General features: G+C 36.1%; 2 protein-coding genes and 1 pseudogene across 3 annotated transcripts in view; 1 reads left to right on the forward strand and 2 right to left on the reverse strand.

The window, feature by feature from the left end:
• LOC149051299 (NACHT, LRR and PYD domains-containing protein 3-like) overlaps positions 1–24061 on the reverse strand; it is a 63712-nt gene that overhangs the window by 22871 nt on the left and 16780 nt on the right. The gene's annotated exons all lie outside the window — the stretch shown is intronic.
• LOC149051303 (uncharacterized) lies at positions 193–6667 on the reverse strand. Its single transcript, XM_089198350.1, has one exon. It carries the CDS (start codon positions 6446–6448, stop codon positions 3374–3376), a length of 3075 nt encoding a protein of 1024 aa, XP_089054476.1. The 5' UTR covers positions 6449–6667; the 3' UTR covers positions 193–3373.
• Positions 7527–22859, forward strand: LOC149051304 (uncharacterized; annotated as a pseudogene). Its single transcript, XR_016188986.1, has 10 exons — positions 7527–7625; positions 11974–12176; positions 12777–12903; positions 13382–13521; positions 13885–15076; positions 15607–16472; positions 16600–16683; positions 19667–20095; positions 20665–20748; positions 21878–22859. The product of XR_016188986.1 is annotated as an uncharacterized LOC149051304 (transcript).

The raw sequence follows: 24061 nt of genomic DNA on the forward strand, positions 1-24061 counted from the left end.
AGTGGTCAGTTGTCAGTTTTTCTCCCCTTAATTATTGTAATTTTCACCTCTATTAAGTGGTCATGGTCATCCTTGATTGAGTCCCAGCTTCCTGTTTTTATAGTTTTCTACTTGCATGTGTTGAACAATCACTTAAGCAGAACCTCTCAAATAAAGCTAGGAATAGTACTTTGAGTTCAAAGGTGCACAACTTATTGCAAATTATCTAATTCTGTTGGGACAAATATTATGCACAAACATTACACAAGTCAATCAGCCTATGATTATGACCTAGAGGTCCAACTGATAGATAATAGTATACAGTTATTGGATCAGTATCAGTATCTGGGTAATTGCCCACCTACCCCTCCCCTAACCCAACATTAACCTTAACTTGTTGTCAATTGACTGTTGTTGAGCTAGGGGAGGGGTAGGTGAGCAGTTGCCCAGATACTGATATTGATCCCAGTAATTCTGCATCAGTGTTCTTTTTTTATGTTGTGTCACCATTTTGTTGATTCTTTTTACTGGTATTAACAAAGAAGCAATGGATTTCTTAGCAAGCTTTGGAATAACCAATAAATTAAGTGATCAATTATGGCATAAAATAGGGCTTTTTAATGTATTTGACTCCTGTTCTGTACAAACTGTGTAAGTGGTCTCCTTGCAATTCCCTGTGGGTGACTGCTCAATACAGGTTTGACTTTATATGTTTGTAGCTTTCTCTTCATCAATCACTGTTACTCAACACTGATACTGTTCTCTTTTCTTTGTAGGAAAGAACAACATATCATGCAAAGGAAATCTGACAAGCTGTCCAGCAACTGGAACAGCAGTTTTTGGAGTTTGACTCATCACCAGAAAACTTATCAGCAGAAAATTTAGCCACAATTGTGGCTAATGTTATTGCTAAAAAGGCTGCTGTGACAAGTGCCACTATCAGTTATAAAATGGAAGAAATACACAATTCTTCAAAATTCAAGTACAAATGGGTCAATGTTAGTCTAGAGAATGATGAAGGAGTAAAAAATCTGCAGCTTCCAGTCATCGTTCCAAAGGAAATTCCAGAAAGTGGTGATCTTGTTGCACAAGTATACTTTTCAGTTGTAAATGTACTTTGGTATAATTTTTTAACATTCAGACAAGTTATTTTAGGGAGTATTTCCCATCATTACTTATCACTGTATTGACATTGTGAGCTAATTACATTTAGCTTTATGGACTCAAAGTTTATTTTTCTTCTTTTTAAACTTATAATTGCTAATGCTGTAAATTTCTGATTAACCTCTATCAAAACAACCACTTAATTTTTCTTTCCTTTTACTGAACATTAAATTGCTAGGTTGTTGATTCTTAAAAAGGAAATGTGTGCATATAGAGGCTCGGGAAATTTGTCCACTACAAAATATAATTTTTGTCATCACCTGTCATTTCTCAACAAATAGACATATTTCTGAAGCAGGTTTGAATAAGGTTTTCTGTGGAATTGAGTGGAAACTGAAAGTAGCCCTGCTCTGCATAGGTGTCTCTTTTGATGAGATTTTCACTCCCAAGATCTCAGTAGTAATTCTCTTTACTGTCTGCCATACAAGTTTTATGATGCTAGCTGAAAGAATTTGGTATTGGATCAACTAATATTGCCCTAATGGATGTTTTTTTTAATTCTCATCACTTGTCTGCTAGATACTGTATTGATATTGTAAGGAGAAATTCTGTCTTTGTCAGTTATGAGAGTTAGAGGGTTTTAAAAGAGACTAAAAGATTTGTTCAATAAAAGTGTTTGGACACAAATTCTAATCACCTGCTTTTTCAAAAAAGTTTGTACAGATCAAAGGCATTCTTTTAAAATTGTGGAAAGTTACATTTTAATTCTAAAAACCTGCAAAAATCATGGAATGTGAAGGTGTTGGAAAAAAAAAAACAGAGGAAGTCTCATTTGTCATGTTTTTTTGTAGCTGCAACAAGTGGAAATCTTTGTGAGGTTTCCTTGCCTCCTCTTCCCATTCTTTTTGCCTGTGGGATATATTTCTTATCTCTGATTTATTTTCTGTTATTTGTGTGTGCTGAGTTCCACTGACTTCATGAATCTTGCTTTAAAAAAGGTTAACAGGTGTCCTTAAACTGGCCAGGAACCTTCTCAAGGATATATGGTACATTGATTACATGTGACTACACTTCCTTAGATATTTTACTGTTGTTTCAAGGCATGGGTTGAAAGAAGGAGGAGAAATCATTCAATTTGAGATAGGGTATGGGTTTTTTTTAAGGGTTGCCTCATACCCTCACCTTCAGGCAGTCTCTCTGGTAAATTGGTAAATCCGGACTGATATTGAAAAGGCCACACCCCTTTGCCATAGCTTTCAAGTTGTGTCTAACAATTGAGGCCAAATGTATCTCAACACAAAGTTAAATTTGGTTTACAAAATTTATTGTACAGTCTTGACAAATTTGGAAGTCTGGCTCCATTTGTTAACCCTCTAACTCCCAGATCAAATTTGTAATTCTCCTAAATGTCAACCATACAATTCCTATAATGTTAGTTCAGAGAAATTAGTATTGGATCAACTTATTATCCCCAAATTGATATTTTTCTTTATTCTCATCACTTATGTGGTGGACATTGTATTGGTGTTGTAAGGAGAAATTCTGTCTTGGTCACTCATGAGAGTTAAAGGGTTAATAATAACTGGTAAGTTAAAATCTCAACTGGGTAAGTCTGATGCTTCATCAGATTTTGAATGCAAACTCTACAACATTTATTATATTGAACAAGAAACAGGCCTTCTGTCTGAAAGCAAGATGATTTTATTTACAATTTGGTCTCATTTTTTCAATATTTTGCCCAAAGTGTGAAACTACTTGAACCGGTTCGCTTTAATAAAAAAAAATGGCAGAGAACACGGGAAATGAAAAAAAAATCAAAAAAAGAATTGTAGAAAACACAAGAAATGAAAGAGAGAAAACCTGGCATTCTACCAGGTATCTGTAATATATACACTTATCTAATCCGCTTAAAATCACACACAAAACTCCAAGCGATCAAAACATACAGAAGCATGGAGAGAATTTAGGATCGAAATTAACCAATCATAAAATGAAAAAGTTTCCTGAGAGGTCCGAAGTTTGATTGTTTTCTCTGCGGGAAGCTTTGTGTTTTTACTTCAATGTTATTGGTTCGTGTATAAAAAATAAAGATTGACATCGTTTGTTCTCAATAAACATGTTCATTGGTTCATTTTTCTTCATTTCGATCCGGTTCAAATAATCTCGCTGCTCTGAGCGCTTCACAGAGTAAGTTTGCTTTCATTCACGATTTGAGTTGTTGAGATGTAATTATCACTAAGCTGGTTACCTCACAGTTATTTTGAATAGCAAGTGGTTCTAATAATTTCTTTTAAGTTTTTAATTGGAATTGCTGAGGCCTAAAAAAAAAAAACTTACACTTAGACTGACTATTGCTTAGTAAAGTATGTGCCTTTTGCCTACCTGCGAAGGTAATGTTATTTTCTGTGAGGTTTAACATGCGTAGCTGACAGTTGTTGTTGATGGCTTCAGCCAAGTGCTGTGCTCCAATGTCTGAGACTTTATTTAATGAGAGGTTTAACATGCGTAGCTGACAGTTGTTGTTGTTGATGGCTTCAGCCAAGTGCTGTGCTCCAATGTCTGAGACTTTATTTAATGAGAGGTTTAACATGCGTAGCTGACAGTTGTTGTTGTTGATGGCTTCAGCTAAATACTTTGCTGCTTCATCTGTCAATTGGTTATATGCGAGGTTTAACCAGCTCAGTTGAGATTCCCTACATTTTAACATTTTACAAATCTTAAAACAACCTAATGGACCAATGTTATTGTAACTCAAATCTAAATGTGAAATTCGTTGAACATTAATTACATTTACTAACGAAGAGCAATCAACAGCTGTGAGGTGACAACTAATAAAATTTACACAATTAAAGTTAATTTGTTGAAGTTTTCTCTGTGCTTCTGACTTCATTCTACTATTTTCGTTTAAACATTTAGTTAAAGTCACTGCTAAATTTTGTTCTTTGGTCGGCCAGCAGGTCACTTTCGTTTTCTCTTCATTCTCTGTCAACTGTACGTTGTAGCGTACGCTTTCTTTTTCTTCAGTTTTCACAGGAAGAAGGTCTGTGATAATTTCGCTTCGTAGGGTTTTTTTATTTTCCATTAATCCTGCTACAAACTGAAAAACCAGCTGCCATTTGTCTTCCTTAATGTTCTTAGAAACAAAGTTCCTTAGTTTTCTTTTACTCATGTTGTTAACAAGGTACTTTGCGGCGAAAAACTCCTGCATTGTTAGATGAATAAAACAGAACTGTTCTTCGCTTTTAAGCCAGTCAACTTCACGGTCGGGTAAGCGGTGAAATAGAGCGCTGTCCTCCATTCTGCGTACTTCGTTTCCTCCAAAGATCAGCCTTCCTTCTTTAATTCCTTCAAATGCCAATTTTTCTAGTTTCTCCAATTTTTTTTCTTCTTCGCGGGGCAATTCATCTGATTCAAAGTCTTCGTGAGTGAAATGTTCATCGCGAAATTCTTCGTTGTGTCTCAAGTAGAAAATTTTCACGGCTCTCTTGTATATGCCTGTTAAACTTGTTGGTAGGTTAAGACCTCTAGGAGCACGGAACTTCACCATTTTAAAGAGACTTGAGCAAATGATGAAGCAACTCGCAGGAATGTAACAAAGAGATAAGATATTGATGTTGCTGGTGATGTGACGCTTTACTGTATCGCCTGCTTCCTTGTCTTCTTCAGCAAATTTGGATACGTATTCTTTGACTTGTTCGGGTGAGAAGCCAAGGATCTCAAACTTTTTGTCAAAAGGAATACTTTTGATGCATGACCAAGCTGTGGGTCTCGTAGTAGTTATGATGGCTGCTCTGTTAAGAAGTTTACCAGTCGTAAGTTTGGCATAAAGTGCGGGGAGGGGCATCTTCTCGTCTTCGCTGAATGGAAGTTTATCATCTTCCGCGCTGATTTCAGCCTTAGATTTAAATTCATCGATTCCGTCGAAAATAAGGAGAACTTTCTGGGGGTTTTCTAGGATGTAATTCCAGACATCCTCATTCAACTCATTTCTGGGTGAGTATGTGGAGCGGGTCAGTAGCTCCCGAAGGCTAAGGCTAAGGTCGGTTGCAGCGTTGAATGTTCTGAATTTGACGAAGAAAGCAGTATCAAAGTAGATTTTGTTATCGGGTGTTTTATGGAATGCTTTGTTAGATGCCCAGTCTCTGAGAATTTTTGTACAACAAAGAGTCTTTCCTATACCAGGACGACCGACGATCAAAATGTTTTTGTTTTCGTGATTAAGAATGTCCTCTGGCCCTCTCGGTGTTTCGTTTTTCACACCCGACCTGGCGTAGATTTCCAAATTCTTCCGTCTGTCACCAGTAAAGTCATAATGAGCCATGTCAGGTACAACAACAAGGTTTGTGTAAATCTGATCCAGAGTCAAATGTTTAGGTGCGTCCCCTCCAAGAGGACTTGAAAAAAGGGACTGGAGTTGTGGAGGTCGATAAGTGTCGTCCATAATGATTTTCTTTGTTTTCTGGATGAATTTCTCAAGAGGTGAATTTACGAGTAGTTCAGGCCCGCTTGGCAGATGTGGGATGTTTATTTCATGTTCTGTCCGTTCTTGCTGCTGAATTTCATGTGGGATGTATATTACAATTTGTTCTCTTTCTTCTTGCTGCCGAGATTCTTCGGAAGGATTTAGATGAGATGTTTGAAACTTTGAGTTTTGCATGAAATCCCTTTCTCTGCATGCCCTAAAAAAAATGTAGACGATTTCAATCAGAATTCCAGCGGCAAAAATTCCATTCACCACAAGGACAGCGGCCATCCAGGAGTTGGTTTTTACCGCACGTTGATTGTGACAGTTGTGTAAGGTAGAGTGTTGGGCGTTGTCAGATGAATTCCTCGGCTGAGTGGTTCCATCGGTTAAATAGCAGTGAAACTTGGAGGAAAGCCTTAAAGGATAAAGCAACTGAGTTTGTAGGATGATGAAAATAATTCCTAAAACAAGTCTTGTAGATAGCTGACAGCAGTAAGCGATGAAAAGCTTGTATCCCGTTGATAATGCGTTCTCTTGTCTCTGTGGATCACCGTTACGAATGCTGAGCGACAATCGATTAACTGTAGATCTTACTATTCGGGAGTAAATAACACACACACATATAATAAGGACGAAATTCATGATTACGAAGCCATAGACAGGAAAAGCGAATTTGTTGTACTGCTCCTGGTATTTCTCGTAACATTCTCCCCGGACGAGGTTGATGTTTTCACTTTTCGCTCCGCCACAGCGGAAATCAAACCTGGGTTCGCTGTTTTCCATGTCGGCGAATATACCAAGGAAGATGACACCAATCAGGATCCAAAGAACCACAGCAACATAGTGAATTTTGCCAAAAGTTTTTGGCTCCAAATAATCTAATAGTTTTTCCACTGACATCTTGATTGATTCTGTAATTTCGTTTGATCACTGTTTTTCTCCGGTTGAAATGAACTGCTAATTTGACCATAGCATTTTTAAAGAGATACAGAACTTTCGTTTGATTGGCTCTTTAAAAACTTTCAATTGTCAGAAAGGCGATGGCTTATGCAACGTTTACTTGTTTACATAAGAAACAGATATCAGACCACTAAATTAAGACGGTTACAGATGTGTCCTATTTCTGGAAGATGCGCTTGACCTCCATTCATCCATTCGCCCCCATTTCATTTGCACATTTTCGCACTTCACTTAATTTTCAGCTCTCAAACTCAGAGTGCTAATGTTGGTTATTATTCAACTTAAAGCCTGGTAAATTCTAAGCTACTAAGTATCGCCGTTTTTCTGTGGCATTTCAAAAGAGATTTGTATTTCTTACTTAGAAGCTTAAACACCTGGGTGTGATGCAGGTCAGAGACTTATTTCTTTAACGCCAGCGGGAGACGTGATGAAAGAAACACATAGTCTTTAGACTCTGTAAGGCCGGATAAAAAGTAATGATGAGGCAAGAATTTCCGCGTCAAGCTAAACTTTGAATCGTCAAATTCCCGCTTTGAAATGAGTCCGCAAAACTAGTTCACACTGGCTATCACATGCTTAGATTGGTAACAATTGGAAATCAAACTATATAACATTATTTTTGCTGTCTTATTTAGTTGTAGCTCTTCACTTCTTGTTGCCAAAAAATTCCGTAGCATGTGAAGAGCCGCGGCGTCAAGTCCCTTTGACAGGACGTTCTCAGTTGTTCAAGGGGTTAGGAGGGCACTGTAATTAACTGATAGATTTGGCGCCAGATTGATGTTTGGCGGGAGGATTAGAGAGCTTCAGGACAAATATCGTGACAATAACGAAGAGTGCTAATGACGTCAGGAAATTTCAGTTCCCCCTCGTGACTCAGACAAACAAAGTTCAATTCTTATTGAGTGTGACAAATAATAAGTAAACGAATGCAGGACAGTTCGCTTCAAGCTTTTGCGGTTTTGAAGGCTAAACAATGTTGTTAGAAAACTAAACCAAACAATTTCACGAGACTTTCGAAATGAACAATAATGCACTTAATCATAATGCCTCCAATCAACTGAATCAACCCCTGACTGCGTTAGCCAAAACAAAAACTTTCATGTGGGTCCAAAGCAAGGTCAGTAGATAAATCAAACATGTCCAGTTATGGAAGTTAGACAAGGCTGTCACAATTCGGAAACTCATCAAAACAGCTCAAAGCGAAATAACTTCGGAATTCGAATTTATACAAAAGAGGTGCAAAACAAAAACAAACGACTGCGTTGCATCAAGGTTGGAATTAGGCCTTTAGGTACATTCTAATTATAAACGAAAGATTAAATCAGAATAGTAAAGAACTAACAAAATGACTTACTAATCACAAACTAACTAAATACTTCCTAACAGAAGGATCCATTTTCGTGAACGGGAGGTATTCTGTATAACTGTCTGCTCGTAATCACGAAAATAACCACCAGCTGCTGGTACACTTCATGTCACATACACGTCCGTGTAGCCGCATTCCACAAAATGGCGGATAATAACAGCACACCACCTTTTCCCGCCGTTCACGAAAATGAATTAAGCGAGAGGAATGAAAGAACAGGCCGGTGCAATTTTTCCTAGTTAGTGCCAAAGAAGATTAGACGTAGGGGATCATAGAAGACATCTGATTTGAGTACTACGGTCACCACCTCGGCTGGTCAAGATGATTTCGAAAATCCTTCTCATCAGGCGTTGCAACCTAGACCAATTTTAGATGCTTTGCTGGTAAGTCTTAATTTTGCATCTATTAAAAATATTTTCGATTCTGTTTTTTTTTTTACTGTCCAAGCCGAAATGGGAAAAAGCGACTTCAGTGACATTAAGATTCATATCAATGAGTCGTTAACCACCTACAGGAGGAGATTGTTTGGGAGAATAAATGCATTCAAACAACAGCGTAATCACAAATTTTTATGGACTGCCAACGGAAAGATCCTCCTAAGAGAGACTGAGACCTCACGCATTGTAAGCTTCTCTACCCAAGAGGAATTCGAAGATTTTTTGGATGAGATTAATAACAGATTAGAATTTTTTTTTCAACATCTGATTATTCATATGTATTTATATTTCTTCACTTTATATAATCTCCAATGAATGAATTACAATTAATTCCTTGTAAATTTTCTACAACCTTAAAGATCGAGAGTTTAATATTGCAAATGGCTTAAGGTCAGTTCAGTTCAATCAGCTGATAGATACTGACCTGTTCAATTTGATATCCAACCCTGATAAATCTGATGAAACCGATCCTGACTTAATGCTTACTATTCCAATGTCAAATTACTACTCCATTTCTCAGATAAATAATGCTATAGCCAAAGCTGGGCCAAAAGCTATTTCAATAATTTCAATTAATATGAGAAGCTTACAAAAAAATTTAGCTTTTCTTGAAGATTTTCTTTATTCCCTTGATAAAAGACCAGAAATTCTTGCTATTACTGAAACCAGATTAAATGCAAACTCTGTTTGTAATGTGGATCTTTTAAATTATGAACTTTATCATACTGATTCACCTACTTCTGCTGGTGGGTCAGCTATCTACATCATTAAGACTCTTAACACTTTAACTCCCAGATCAAATTTGTAATTCTCCTAAATGTCAACCATACAATTCATATAATGTTATTTCAGAGAAGTTAGTATTGGATCAACTTATTATCCCCAAATTGATGTTTTGCTATATTCTTATCACTTATCTGGTTGAAATTGTATTGATAATGTAAGGAGAAATTCTGTCTTGGTCACTCACAGGAATTAAAGGGTTAAACCTATACCCAGACTTGATACAAAATTTATTATCCAACTAGTCGAACCATGCTGGGTTGAAATCAATCCATGTAATGGCAAGGCACCTATATTAATTGGATCCATTTGTACACACCCCGGTGCTAATATAGAAGAATTTACTAAACATCTTGATGATCTAATTATAAAATTACAGAATAGATACCAACTATACATTCTGGGAGACATGAATATAGATTTTTTAAAATATAACCATCATACACAAACTGAAGAGTACCTAGATATGCTCCACTCTAACAACATCTCAGCAATAATAACTAAGCCTACCAGAATTACTAATTATACAGCAACTTTGATAGATCATATATATACCAACAACACTAACCAAATGATATCTGGAATTGTCACTATAGATATCTCGGATCATCTACCAACCTTTTGTATTGTTGATATACCAGTACAAAAACAAAAATTCAAGAGATATTATAGAGACTACAGGCAATTTGATTCAGAACTATACCTACAGGATATCAAAGCAATTGACTGGAATAGTATTTACATTGAAAGCAATGACCTAAATGAAATTGCAGCTAAGTCCATAAGTACTCTTCAGCTTATTGTTCATAGACATGCACCAAGGAAACAAATATCCCAAAGTAAACAGAAGCAGTTTAGTAAGCCTTGGCTAACTAATGGTATACTCAAATCTATCAAAAATAAACAAAGCATTTGTAGAACACACTTTCTCTCAAATAACCCCAAAAAAAGCAGAATATAAAAAATATGCTAATAAACTTAACCACTTAAAGACTGTTAACCATGATATGCTGCTCTCTAAATTACATATTTATGGAATCTGTGGAACTTCATTTAAATGGTTTAAAAGCTACTTATGCAGTTGCACTCAATTTGTAAAGATTGATGAAATTGAATCCAGTATGGAAACTATTACATGTGGAGTTTCCCAGGGTTCAATGCTTGGGCCATTGTTAGTCTTGTTTTATATTAATGATTTACCAAACTCCTCTAAGAAGCTTTCTTTTAGAATATTTGCAGATGATACTAATATTTTCTTTACCTGTAGTAATCCAAATGAGGTTGAATTCCAATGAATGAAGAGATTAAATTAGTTTTAAAATATTGTTCTATTAATAAGTCATCTGTAAATTTTAAGAAAACTAATTATATGTTAATAACATCATCAAAGAAAAAAATACAATCATTTAAATATCCACAATATTGATTGCAAAAGCTATATTAAGTATCTAGGTATATACCGTGATAAGCATCTACAGTGGGAATCCCAAATTCAACATGTAAATAATAAATTAGCAAAGAATGTAGGTATAATTTATAAGCAAAGACACTATCTTGATTTTCATATGCTCAAACAGTTATATTATACCCTTATTTATCCATACTTAAACTGTGGTCTTGTCAGCTGGGGTGCTGCTTACAAAACTAGATTAAATAAAATCTGCACTAAGCAGAGTAGATGTATATGAAGCATGTTCTTTGCTCATGGCAGAGAACATGTCAACTTGTATTATAATCGTCTTGGAATCTTGAAACTTGAAAATATTTACAGACTAAAAGTATCACTTTTTACATATAAACTTAAGAATGACAAAAGTAACACCCCAGCTGTACTACTGAATATTCTCACACCTGCATCAGAGATTCACTCATATAATACCAGATATGTTGCAAATCAAAACTTCTTTAAGCCATCATTATGCACTAATTATGGTATGTCTGCATTTAAATTCTTTGCAGTAAAAATCTGGAAATCTGTACCACCTGAATTTACACATTTTCCATACATGCTATTCAAAAAGCAGAATAAAAGATTCTTATTGAGTACTCAAAACTAACCATAGTTTAACTGTTAGCTATATAAGGTAATGCTTCACAACATGCAGTTTTCCTTTTATTCTAACTTGTATTTATCTATGTCTTTCCTCTCTTACAATAACAATATTGTCTTTAATGTAACTATCAATTTAAAATTAATTATACTCAACATGCAGCCAACCCCAACTCATATCTACACATGACAGTGACCAACCCAAAAGTTCATTGGCTACTTTGGTCACTGTACACAATGAAATATTCTTTCTTCTAGTTAATTTCTGTTTGTATTTTTCTGTGTCATTGTAAATCATGTTATGTTAAGTTATTTTTTCTGTAAATGGTGTGAAATAATAAACTTGAAAACTTGAACTTGAAACTTTACAGTCATTTTAGGCTTAAGTTCTTTTAGCATGTACTCTATAAATTATATTCGGGTGTGCTACAGGAAAAGATTAGGAAAGAAGTCGTGGAATTTAATTTTGAGTCATGGGAAGTTAGCATGTTAAAAAAAGTCAAGGAAAACTGATGTCTGTAGCAACCAAGATATTTCTCATTTGACAGACAGTTTTTTTGTTTGTTTGTTTGTTTGTTTTTTCACAGATAACTAGGAAACTGTTTTGTTGATGAGTTGTGATGAATCACATACAATGACAGTATTAATTTTTTTATTCCTCATTATTTTCTTTTATATTGGGCTGAAGCTTATATCATTAATACCTCCTCTTTTCCAATGAGGATTTTACATACATTTTTTAATTAAATAGATTTTATTTACACTTCCTACATAGGAGTGTACATTTCACAGCAGTTTAAATATTTACGGTGTTATTCTTTATTTCTAGGATGTTTCTGATGATGAAATCATAGCAGATGGTGAATTAAGTTTTGCTTCATCCACTGATCCATGCTCTCTGACAGACCTTGTGCCTGTTACCTCGCAGTTTGTGTACATGTTAGAGCTGTTGAATGCTTTTTAACCGTCATTGGCAGCAAGATTTCTCGGTTCACTTTTCTGGATTTCAACACAGTTACAAAGAAATTGCTTGTAAGTGCCAGGGATATTTCTCATAAATATTAAGGATAAGGCCTAGGTAGAGGCACTTATTATTAATATTCCCAGATCTTGGCCAGAAAGCTGATCATTGTTTATAAGTTACTTTTGTAGCACTAGTGTTGATCTTGTTTTGTACTGCTAGTACTGTAGTACAAAAAGAAATGACCACAATTTATGTACTACTAGTAAGTAGACCTTTCCATCTAAACAAGACTCAAACCTGGGTAGTATTAATACATCACTGTATACATGCAATATAAAATATCCTAATTGCACACCTTTGGTATTCATAATTATTTTTGATTTTGTTTAATATTCTATATCTAATGTTTAATATTTATCTATATTTTGGGTTCTCTGTACTGTAGTTTCTAGTGCATCTTGTACATGTACAAGGAGGTTAGACATTCTGCGACTTGGCACAAATTGTTTGTGGTTTGTAGCCTTGGGGTGCATCAAAAATGTCTGTTTTTTTATTGGTTAGCACAGTAGCTATGTAGATAACTCATAACTAGATATAATGTGGTACTTGTGCTTATGCCAAACAAAATCAATCGTTTACCTTACATATTTTTTATCCTATACCATCAGGAAGCCAAATATGTGATTGTTGAAAGAGAACCCAGGGATAACATTTGGATCTATCATTGCAAATGTGTTGAAGGCACAAGGCAAACAGATTATTTGCAGTCACTGTCATCAACAGTCACAGGAGATAGTAAGTACAAGCATATAAACTGATATAAATAATTTATAAAAATGCTCCAATAAAATTGTTCATCCAAGTCACAGTTTGAATGTAGACAATAACTGTATCTCATGTGCACATTCATTAAGTGCCATTCATTTCTGTTTATACATTAGGAGGCAACTGCAGTTCCCATCCTCTTTCTTACAGCTTCTCTTTTTTATTGTTGCCAATTATTTCTCCAGCTTCCTTTAAGCAGCCTCGTGTGCTAGTCAAATGTTTTTTCTATTGAATTCTAACAACCTGAGTTGTGAAATGAAAGGCTCCAACTACTAGTAACAGGATTATAAGCAGTCTTCATTTAGCTATTTTGTTTTGAATCTGACCCCTGTGTCTTTGACTGTGTCCCAAGCCCCTGTGCCATAATTTTCTTCTTTGCATTTCAGTTTTAAATTGAGCAATAAATTATATCTAATAATAAGTATTGTTTATTAAATGTTTCTCACAGGTTTAACTGCAGCTAGTTCTGTTTATGGGAATTGCATCCATATTGAAGCCACTGAAAAGTTGATGGAAAGCTTTGACAGGGAAAACAACATCACCCCTTCACTTGCCAGAGACACATAATCTCGTGATCACACTTACTAAGTAAGATGAATGAATTTTTTGCTTTAGAATGTTAAAATCTTGGAATTCTTACTAACATTAATCTTGCTTTCTTCAACATTTTTTTGGCTATTTTTCACTCATCCTAATGATTTTGGTTTAAGTTAAATAATGTTAAAGCATAATTTGTGTATTTCAACAGCTAGGCTCCCTTCAGAGTACAGCTACTTATGAATCTTAGTTTATTATATTCTTAGAGAAATGACAAGTGCATTATTTGCTGTAAGTAGTTGTAAACATCATATTTTTCCATTTGTATCTGTTATTTAAGTAAAGACTATCTGAAATGATTGTAGCATTTCCACAGTCTACTTACTTTTTGTTCTTGCTGTTTTTCTATCTCAGGAGGAACATCATGACTTATTGCCTGTGAATGGGAATAATTTTACCATTTTTGTACATGGAAATAAACAGCATGGAGTAGTTGGCCTCCAAGGTGCACTTATCACCTGCTTTATCTGTGATCACCAGCGTCACAACTGTGAGGATGTAACAAAAGTAGCAGAATCTGAGGAAACAATGGAACACAAAATGCCTGATTTTCTGGTTGATTTTTTTGCAGAGAGAAATTTTCAAGAGTCTACTGAATCAGTTGCAGCAGCCACCATTTGTAAAGAGGGGAAAATAAGATCAGTATCTTGTAAAAAAAATACCATTCCATGTATCATCAACACAAAAAAGTGTTCTCCTCTGGAAGATGTTCTTTGTGGCAAAATGTTAACGACTGCTTTGGTGCTGCTTACTCCCATTTTGTCTCCCTCCTGCCCAAAGTGTTCATGGCAGTCAGACTACACAAGCTTTGTGCTTTTTGAAAGAGCAGACATGGTAATATGAAGGTAAGAAATTCCTTGCTTTAATTCCTTGTCTCTTTAAGTGCTCAAGTGTTCAAACCCTCAGCTGACATCAAGCCAAATAAATTATTGTTATTATTTTGCCTCAGCTCAAGGTAAATACAGGTGGACTGCTGAAAACCAACAAAAGGTTTTTGTATAACTCTAGCACAGATATTTTTCAGCCATAGATGGCAGCCAGAAATCAGAAATGTTCTCTTTGTTACATAATTATCACTGACTTTTCATTCCTAATCTTATGTTTTAAATTCTAAAACTAAAGCTTTTAAATTTGGAGGTGAAGTTAACAATGCATCAAAATTAACAACATTCACCTTCCAGTTGTTGTCCATAGACCAAACTACTTGTCTGTGCTTAAGCTCCCTATTTACAATAATAATATAACTTAAATTTATATATTATCCAAGCATAAATGTTCTGAATTTACAATATGAAAAGGTTCATGCCTGTGGCTACTAACATGTCATGTATGAGTAATTTTATGTCATCATATCATGAAATTTTAGTAGTAAGCAAATAATGATTTCTGTATGTTTCATTTCAGTATTACATTATACTTGTGTTGAGGAAATCTGTGATGGAAAAGAGGAGTTTGATGGCTCAGAGCTCACTTTGTTAAACATGGGTTTCTACATTGTTTCTTATGAGGTCTTGAGGGATTTCATGTTTCATTTTCTTAAGGGGAGGTACATGTAACTTATTCTGTATCATAAATGAATTCTCTGTTGCAGTTTAAAAGTCTTACAGGCCTTCACACTTATTGCACATTACTTTGATGTTGTGTTGATAATGGCATTATGAAAATTACATTATGTTGAAATGTTTTCAAGTAATCACATACTACCCAGAAGTTTACAATGAATTTGAAAATGACATTATTGTGACATCTGAATATCAAGTAATGTACTTAGTTCAATAAATTTAAATGTTTCTGGAACACACCCAGCAGATATAAAAACAATTATAATTTACAACAATTATACTAAACAATCTAAGACTCATTTGTCTGCACATGGTGGTTTGCGATGAAAATCAGGTACCATAAAAAAACAAATCAACAAATTATTAGCTGAAGGTTCTGATTTGTTGTATCTTGGAAGTTTTGCTTGTGACATTAACTGAAAATCATTGTATTAAGAACGATATAAAATTGTACATGTATGTCATTCAATTGTCTTTCAAAAAGCTATATTTAAATTATGTTCTCTTTTTTTAGGTGCACTCTATTTACATACTACAGTGTCTGGCAAGTGATCATGGCTGATGCAGATGTATTGGACTTCAAGAGATTGCTGCCATACCACCACTGGCATTTTGCTTGGTACAGTTTCCTGGACCTTCTTGACATAAACTATGAATAAGGTTTTTGTTGAGCCATCTGTGGCAAAGATAACAGTCTGGACACTGTCATTTGTGATGCACTATCTTTCAGACAAGAGCTTTCTACTTCACTGAAGTCTAGTTATTCATCACTGAGTCCATCCACTGAACCACGAGAAACAGGAAGATAAGTTGCTATTTATGCTTCTGAATTTTTTTTCATATTTTATGCATCATTTATCCTATTATTTTGGTTCCCAGTATGATTCAAGGAGTTCTATTTTAGAGTGTGAGCATGATATAATATATTAATCTAGCTGTTGATGTGAAGACTATGTCTTGATTCAGTTTGATTACTGATTAACATAATAATTTAAAATATTTTTAATCCTTCACCTTGGGCTGGCACCTTGTCGTGGTGGTGAAGCTTGTGTGTCTCATTGACCCTGCAAAGACCTTGGAATGAGGTCTTCTTTTTCTGGATCAGTTGAGGGGTTCGAGACCAGACTAAGACCAGCTCCAGTTCCTCCTAAATTCCACTGGGATAGACTTTAAATGTGTCTAAATATCACCTGTTTTCATTTGCCTTATTTAAAGAGATCTGCGTTTAGGCTAATTATTTAATATTTTATGACATCACTAGGCATCGTGACAGGGTTTACCTTGCTGAGAAACATGTCAGGCAGATGGTGGATCAAGCAGGCCGTGATGTTAGCAAGGTTACATTACAGACACAGTAATGACCTCTTAACACTTGGAAAGGTACTCCCTCTCTTCAGCCCTCATTACATGTTCTTTCACAACATGCTTTCAGGCACTCAATGTACCCAGTGTTGTTGTGATTATGTGTAAAACGGTTTTTTATCATCTCTTTTGATTTCCATTTTAGGTATAACTTATGGATTTAGTGTAATGCTTTGCAATGAATCTCCTAACATCCCATTTACAGTGTTTCGAATGCGTTTCTCACAAGGTAGGCTCAATTTAATGTGCGTGTGTATGTTGTGACCTTTGATTAGATGCTGTTGTGTATGAAGAAAAATTCTTTTTGTATTACCTGGGGTCGGTTTCAACACCATCCAGTGGATAGCGTTGTATGTTATCACAACACTTAAAGGCGATTAGTGATTCATTCTTTGGATAGCATTATCCACTCGTTGAACAACCAGGGCCTGGTTTTTTGGGAGTTTTTCTTGTCTTGAATTCCTCCACACTAATGACCTCTTTACACCTGGAGTTGCAGCATTGTGCACCTGCCTTGGGTAGTTTTCTTTCCTGGTGCATTTCGTTCTATGGATCTGATGCAAGGCTGTGCTCTAAGGAAAATTTCAGGGAGCCCTTCGGGCTCCCAAGCGTTTTAGCTTGGGTGCCCAGGCCTAAAAGATGGTCGCCCAAATCAAAATTTCGGGGAGCCCTTAGGGCTCCCAAACATTTTAGCTGAGGTGCCCGGGCCTCCTAGTTGGTCGCCCAAATTAATAAATCAGTCAGTTAATTATTAAAAATTAAACAAGCTGCCATGAATTTCCGCAACGAAACCCGCGGCCGCCCCAAAACTATTATCTTTTTTGAATAAGTCATCTTGTTGGAAAGTCATCGTTTAAGAGCAGAACAGAAGTATTTTCTTTCCTATGTTATCGGTGAAATGTTCAAGACAAATGAGCTTTTTGTGGATTCGGTCGATTTTATTTTTAGTGCGTGATACGTAATAACTTGTCACGACACCAAGGACAATGCGGGACTTATAGAGTTTATACCCGTTTCTAAAACAATCACACACAAAAAACGTATCTTTTCTTTTTTATACATCGTGTTTTACTGGAAAAACAATCTTAAGTTATGTTTTTGCCTCGCAGACACGGCAGTAAAAAGCCGGCTAAAATATTAAATTAGCATAGAAGAGCGACTCCCGTGTTTATTCAGCGATTTATTAATCGCCGACCGTACTTTACGCCTATCAGAGCAGAAGTAACAACTTCTTTTGAAAAACTAGCTGATGAGCCATCCCAATTTAAAGGAAAAATTTTAATGCTATTGGAAAAGCCGTTAAAATCGAAAACTGTGCAGCTAGTCAAGTTCAAAGTCAAGGATTATGCTACATGTGAATTCACGTGGAACGACCTTTGAACATCAACGCGCGCCCGATGGAACAACATTTTCTTTTAAAAGAACGACTCCCGTGTTCATTTAGCGATTTATTAATCGTCGACCTTACTTTACGCCTGTCAGAGCAGAAGTAACAATTGCTTTTCAAAAACTAACTAACGAGCCATCCTAATTTAAAGGAAAAATTATAATACTATTTGGAAAAGCGGTTAAAATCGAAAACTGTGCAGCTTGTCACGATCAAAGCATAGGCGGCCCAAGCTCACGTCTCGAGAAAAAGCCAACGATGAATTCATGAACGCGTCACGCGTTGTGTGACTCGGTGTTAAGTTACGGGAGGAACCGTTGAAAATTTGAACACGTTATAAGGCATAGTATGGGGAACGAAATATGGTCGATTTAGAACGATAAATATTTCGAAATCTGAATATTTTACACGTAAAATCAATAAAAACTTACTCATGCCCTGTGTATCCGTCGAAGTTTCTAGCGATTTCTGCCGTTTTAAGCTTGCTTTACCAAATCACCTCCGTGTGGACCAAGGTCGAAATCGGAGTGTGCAGCCTTGACTTCGTCTTTTGACATGGATAACAGTGATGGTAAAGCAAGCTTAAAACAGCAGAAATCGCTAGGAACTACGACGGATACACAGGGCATGAGTAAGTTTTTATTGATTTTACGTGTAAAATATTCAGATTTCGAAATATTTATCGTTGTAAATCGACCATATGTCGTTCCCCATACTATGGCAGGGGTCGCACTGTGGCCTTATTTTTCTTATGTCGCGTCATAAGTTGTCCCATAAATATGTCGCGACATTTACACCACGGGAGTCATGGAGGTCGCACTTGCGCGACATAAATGATATTTGAAACCAGTCTGTCAACTCTTTATATTTCACGCGCGAAAAGAGCGCCAAATATAATTTTTAGACATGAGGCTGGTGCTAGTTTCATTAGCGACATTTCTTCAATCTCTGTTTAATTTGTTCAATGTACAAAACCTTATTGGTTTGTACGCATTGTACAACATTCGCCAACGGCAAATGTTGGCCCTTGCCGCTTTAAACCGACGTCGACGGATGTCAATTACTGGGTTGAAATTCGCCATGATAAAACGTTTGAAGAGAAAACCGGTGACTAAAATTTTAACCCGATAGCTGTAGCTAGCAGTGCACACGTGTTGCCTTTGCAGAATTACAAAACTCCAATTTCTGCCCGTATTTCAGATTTGATTGACGTTGACGACAGAAGAAAAATAAAAAATTGTTATTTTAAGGCCATTAGACAAGATATGACCTGCTTTGAGGCAGGACATCGGCTTGTTTGATCTTTAGGTCCTTCGGACATAGTTATGTCTGGACGCGACAAAAGGGTCGCACTTGTCGCAAGCATGCTATGACAGATTCTATGTCCAATGTAAACACCAAAAGCACTAGTGCGACCCCTGCCTATGCCTTATAACGTGTTCAAATTTTCAACGGTTCCTCCCGTAACTTAACACCGAGTCACACAACGCGTGACGCGTTCATGAATTCATCGTTGGCTTTTTCTCGAGACGTGAGCTTGGGCCGCCTGTGATCAAAGTCGATGATTATGTTACACGTAAATTCACGTGGAACGACCTTTGAATATCAACGCGCGCCCGATTGAACAACATTTTCTTTTTTTTTTTTTTTTACTGTAAATCAAGAAACCAACACCAGCCAGTCGCCCGGCCGGGCGACCAAGAAAATATTTTCAGTCGCCCGAGGCCAAATGTTAGTCGCCTCAGGCGACCGGGCGCCGTTAGAGCACAGCCTTGATCTGATGTCTCTTTTCCAATACCTATTGCTGGATTTTTCGATGCATTAGGAAAAGCTTCCTTGGTGTATGCACATCTTCCCCAATTGGACTCCTTGGAAACATTTTAATACACACTCATTGGCAATGAACCAGTCAAGCAGTGTCCTGAAGACATGCTTCTACTCCAGCAAACTTTTCCACTCCTCTTTGACATAGTTAGCATTGTGGAGGGAGATCAGCTTCCCGAGGCCTTGACTGCATTTATTATTGACCTGTTGGAAAAAGCAGAGTCTCCGTTCAGCAGAAATGGATCAATACCAGATGCTGTGTAACTGGATGTACACTGCACAAATAATGTAGAATACTATCCTTGCCTGCCTGTGGTAAGAAGTTGTGGCGACTATTGCCTGGATGACACAACTCCAAAGATCTGCATATAGAGGAGTACTCGACACCCATCCTTACTTCTTGAAGTTTTCTTAGTGCACTGTAAACAAGGTACAATAACATTATGAGTTTGTATTAATATTTGTATTAATTTCTACGACAAACAACATTACTTCTGATATAAAAAATGTAAATTTCATTTCACTCTGACCCCCAACTAGCTATTGTTACCCTTTGTATGTTCCAGATTATCCTGAAAAGCTTTGGGTTTACGCTCTGCCTGTGGTTTTGGTTATCAGGTTTAGGTTTTTCTCAACAAATGTCATTTTCTTCAAAGACCAAAACTGTTTGTAATGCTTAGTTTTGAAAAGGATAACATTTGCAGCTGTCAAGTCAAAGAATGGCACAAATTAATTGACTTACCTGTTTCGCTTTGTTTTTTTTGCTGTTTACTGACTTAATCAAAGTTTTTCTTGCAATTTATTGGCTAAATGGCATATTGAGTTGTATAAATAAAGGTTGTTGATTTCTATTGACCAGTGATGTACCCCAGTGACACCCTCTCTTCAGCCTTCATTACATGTTCCTTCACAACATGCTTTCAGGCACTCAATGTAGGCAGTGTTGTTGTGATTGTGTGTAAAACGGTTTTATATCCTCTCTTTTGATTTCCATTTTAGGTATAACTTATGGATTTAGTGTAATGCTTTGCAACGAATCTCCTAACATCCCGTTTACAGTGTTTTGAATGTGTTTCTCACAAGGTAAGCTCAACTTAATGTGCATGTGTATGTTATGGCCTTTGATTGGATGCCATTGTGCGTGAAGAGAATTTCTTTTTAATACCTGGGCCCGGTTTAAAGGGTGAATAATGCTATCCACTGGAAAAATCACTATCCAGTGGATAGTGTTGTATGTTATCACAGCACTTATAGGTGAATAGAGATTCATTCTGTGGATACTGTTATCCAGCCATTGAACAACTGCGGCCTGGTTTTTTGGGAGTTTTTCTCCTCTTCATTTCCTCTATCAGAGTGATTTTATATTAAACGAGTCGTAATAAATGTAAGTTCATTGCAATTTTTCTGTCTTTTTTTTGACAGTTCCCCGCCTGATTGTCTACAGCAACTCTTGCAACTTGCATTCTTATTGTTTAAATCGGGATCCTGTTTTTTTCAAGAACTCTCAGTTCCTTGTGGATCAATCATCTTTGATTGAGTCCCAGCTTCCTGTTTTTATTGTTTTCTACTTGCATGTGTTGAACAATCACTTAAGCAGAACCTCTCAAATAAAACTAGGAATAGTACTTTGAGTTCAAAGGTGCTCAACTTATTGCAAATTATCTAATTCTGTTGGGACAAATATTATGCACAAACATTACACAAGTCAATCAGCCTATGATTATGACCTAGAGGTCCAACTGATAGATAATAGTATACAGTTATTGGATCAGTATCAGTATCTGGGTAACTGCCCACCTACCCCTCCCCTAACCCAACATTAACCTTAACTTGTTGTCAATTGACTTTTTTTGAGCTAGGGGAGGGGTAGGTGAGCAGTTGCCCAGATACTGATATTGATCCCAGTAATTCTGCATCAGTGTTCTTTTTTTATGTTGTGTCACCATTTTGTTGATTCTTTTTACTGGTATTAACAAAGAAGCAATGGATTTCTCAGCAAGCTTTGGAATAACCTATAAATTAAGTGATCAATTATGGCATAAAATAGGGCTTTTTAATACATTTGACTCCTGTTCTGTACAAACTGTTTAAGTGGTCTCCTTGCAATTCCCTGTGGGTGACTGCTCAATACAGGTTTGACTTTATATGTTTGTAGCTTTTTCTTCATCAATCACTGTTACTCAACACTGATAATGTTCTCTTTTCTATGTAGGAAAGAACAACATATCATGAAAATGAAATCTGACAAGCTGTCTGGCAACTGGAGCAGCAGTTTTTGGAGTTTGACTCATCACCAGAAAACTTATCAGCAGAAAATTTAGCCACAATTGTGGCAAGTGCCACTATCAGTTGTAAAATGGAAGAAATGCATGATTCTTCAAAATTCAAGCACAAACAAGTCAATGTTATTTTGGAGAATGATGAAGGAGTAAACAATCTGAAGCTTCCAGTCATCGTTCCAAAGGAAATTCTGGAAAGTAGTGATCTTGTTGCAAAAGTATACTTTTCAGTTGTAAATGTACTTTGGTATAATTTTTTAGCATTCAGACAAGTTATTTTAGGGACTATTTCCCATCATTATTTATCACTGTATTGACATTGTGAGCTAATTACGTGTTGCTTTATGGACTCAAAGTTTATTTTTCTTCTTTTTAAACTTATAATTGCTAATACTGTAAATTTCCGATTAACCTCTATCAAAACATCCACTTAATTTTTCTTTCCTTTTACTGAACATTAAATTGCTAGGTTGTTGATTCTTAGAAGAAAATGTGTGTATGTAAAGGCTCGGGAAATTTGTCCACTACAAATATAATTTTTGGCATCACCTGGCATTTCTAAACAAATAGAGATATTTCTCAAGCAGGTTTGAATTAGGTTTTGTGTGGAATTGAGTGCAAACTGGGTGTAGCCCTGCTCTGCATACGTGTCTCTGTTGATGAGATTTTCACTCCCAAGATCTCAGTAGTAATTCTCCTTACTGTCTGCCATACAAGTTTTATGATGTTAGCTGAAAGAATTTGGTATTGGATCAATCAATATTGCCCTAATGGATGTTTTTTTAATTCTCATCACTTGTCTGCTTGATGCTGTATTGATATTGTAAGGAGAAATTCTGTCTTTGTCAGTTATGAGAGTAAGAGGGTTTTAAAAGAGATTAAAAGATTTGTTCAATAAAAGTGTTTGGACACAAATTCTAATCACCTGCTTTTTCAAAAAAGTTTGTACAGATCAAAAGCATTCTTTCAAAAGTGTGGAAAGTTACATTTTAATTCTAAAAACCTGCAAAAATCATGGAATGTGAAGGTGTTGGAAAAAAAAAAAAACCAGAGGAAGTCTCATTCGTCATGTTTTTTCGTAGCTGCAACAAGTGGAAATCTTTGTGAGGTTTCCTTGCCTCCTCTCCCCATTCTTTTTGCCTGTGGGATTTATTTCTTATCTCTGATTTATTTTCTGTTATTTGTGTGTGCTGAGTTCCACTGATTTCATGAATCTTGCTTTAAAAAAGGTTAACAGGTGTCCTTAAACTGGCCAGGAACTTTCTCAAGGATATATGGTACATTGATTACATGTGACTACACTTCCTTAGATATTTTACTGTTGTTTCAAGGCATGGGTTGAAAGAAGGAGGGGAAAATCATTCAATTTGAGATAGGGTATGGGGTTTTTTTTAAGGGTTGCCTCATACCCTCACCTTGAGGCAGTCTCTCTGGTAAATTGGTAAATCCGGACTGATATTGAAAAGGCCACACCCCTTTGCTATAGCTTTCAAGTTGTGTCTAACAATTGAGGCCAAATGTATCTCAACACAAAGTTGACTTGGGTTTACAAAATTTATATTGTTCATTGACAGATTTGGGAGTCTGGCTCCATTTGTTAACCCTCTAACCCCCAGATCAAATTTGTAATTCTCCTAAATGTCAACCATACAATTCCTATAATGTTAGTTCAGAGAAATTAGTATTGGATCAACTTATTATCCCCAAATTGATATTTTTCTTTATTCTCATCACTATCTGGTTGACATTGTATTGATATTGTATGGAGAAATTCTGTCTTGGTCACTCATGGGAGTTAAAGGGTCAACAATAACTGTAAGTTGAAATCTTAATTGGGTAAGTCTGATGCTTCACCAGATTTTGAACTGCAACTCTACAACATTTATTATATTGAACGAGCAACAGCTCTTTAAATATGTACATAAATTACATTAATATTTACAACAAATACAGAAACTTCTCTAAACTAAATTGTTTGAATTTGATATAAATCTTGCGCCAATCACCTACAAAGAGGCCTTCTGTCTGAAAGCAAGAAGATTTGATTTACAATTTGGTCTCAAATCTTTTTTCTATATTTTGCCTGGAGTGTGAAACTACTTGAACCGATTCGTTTC

This window comes from Pocillopora damicornis, chromosome 1 (assembly GCF_964200805.1).
Source record: "Pocillopora damicornis chromosome 1, jaPocDami1.2, whole genome shotgun sequence".
NCBI classification, from domain to species: domain Eukaryota; kingdom Metazoa; phylum Cnidaria; class Anthozoa; order Scleractinia; family Pocilloporidae; genus Pocillopora; species Pocillopora damicornis.

Coding starts and splice junctions, on each gene's coding strand:
- LOC149051303 (XM_089198350.1), bottom strand. CDS start 6,448: ATGTCAGTGGAAAAACTATTAGATTATTTGGAGCCAAAAACTTTTGGC.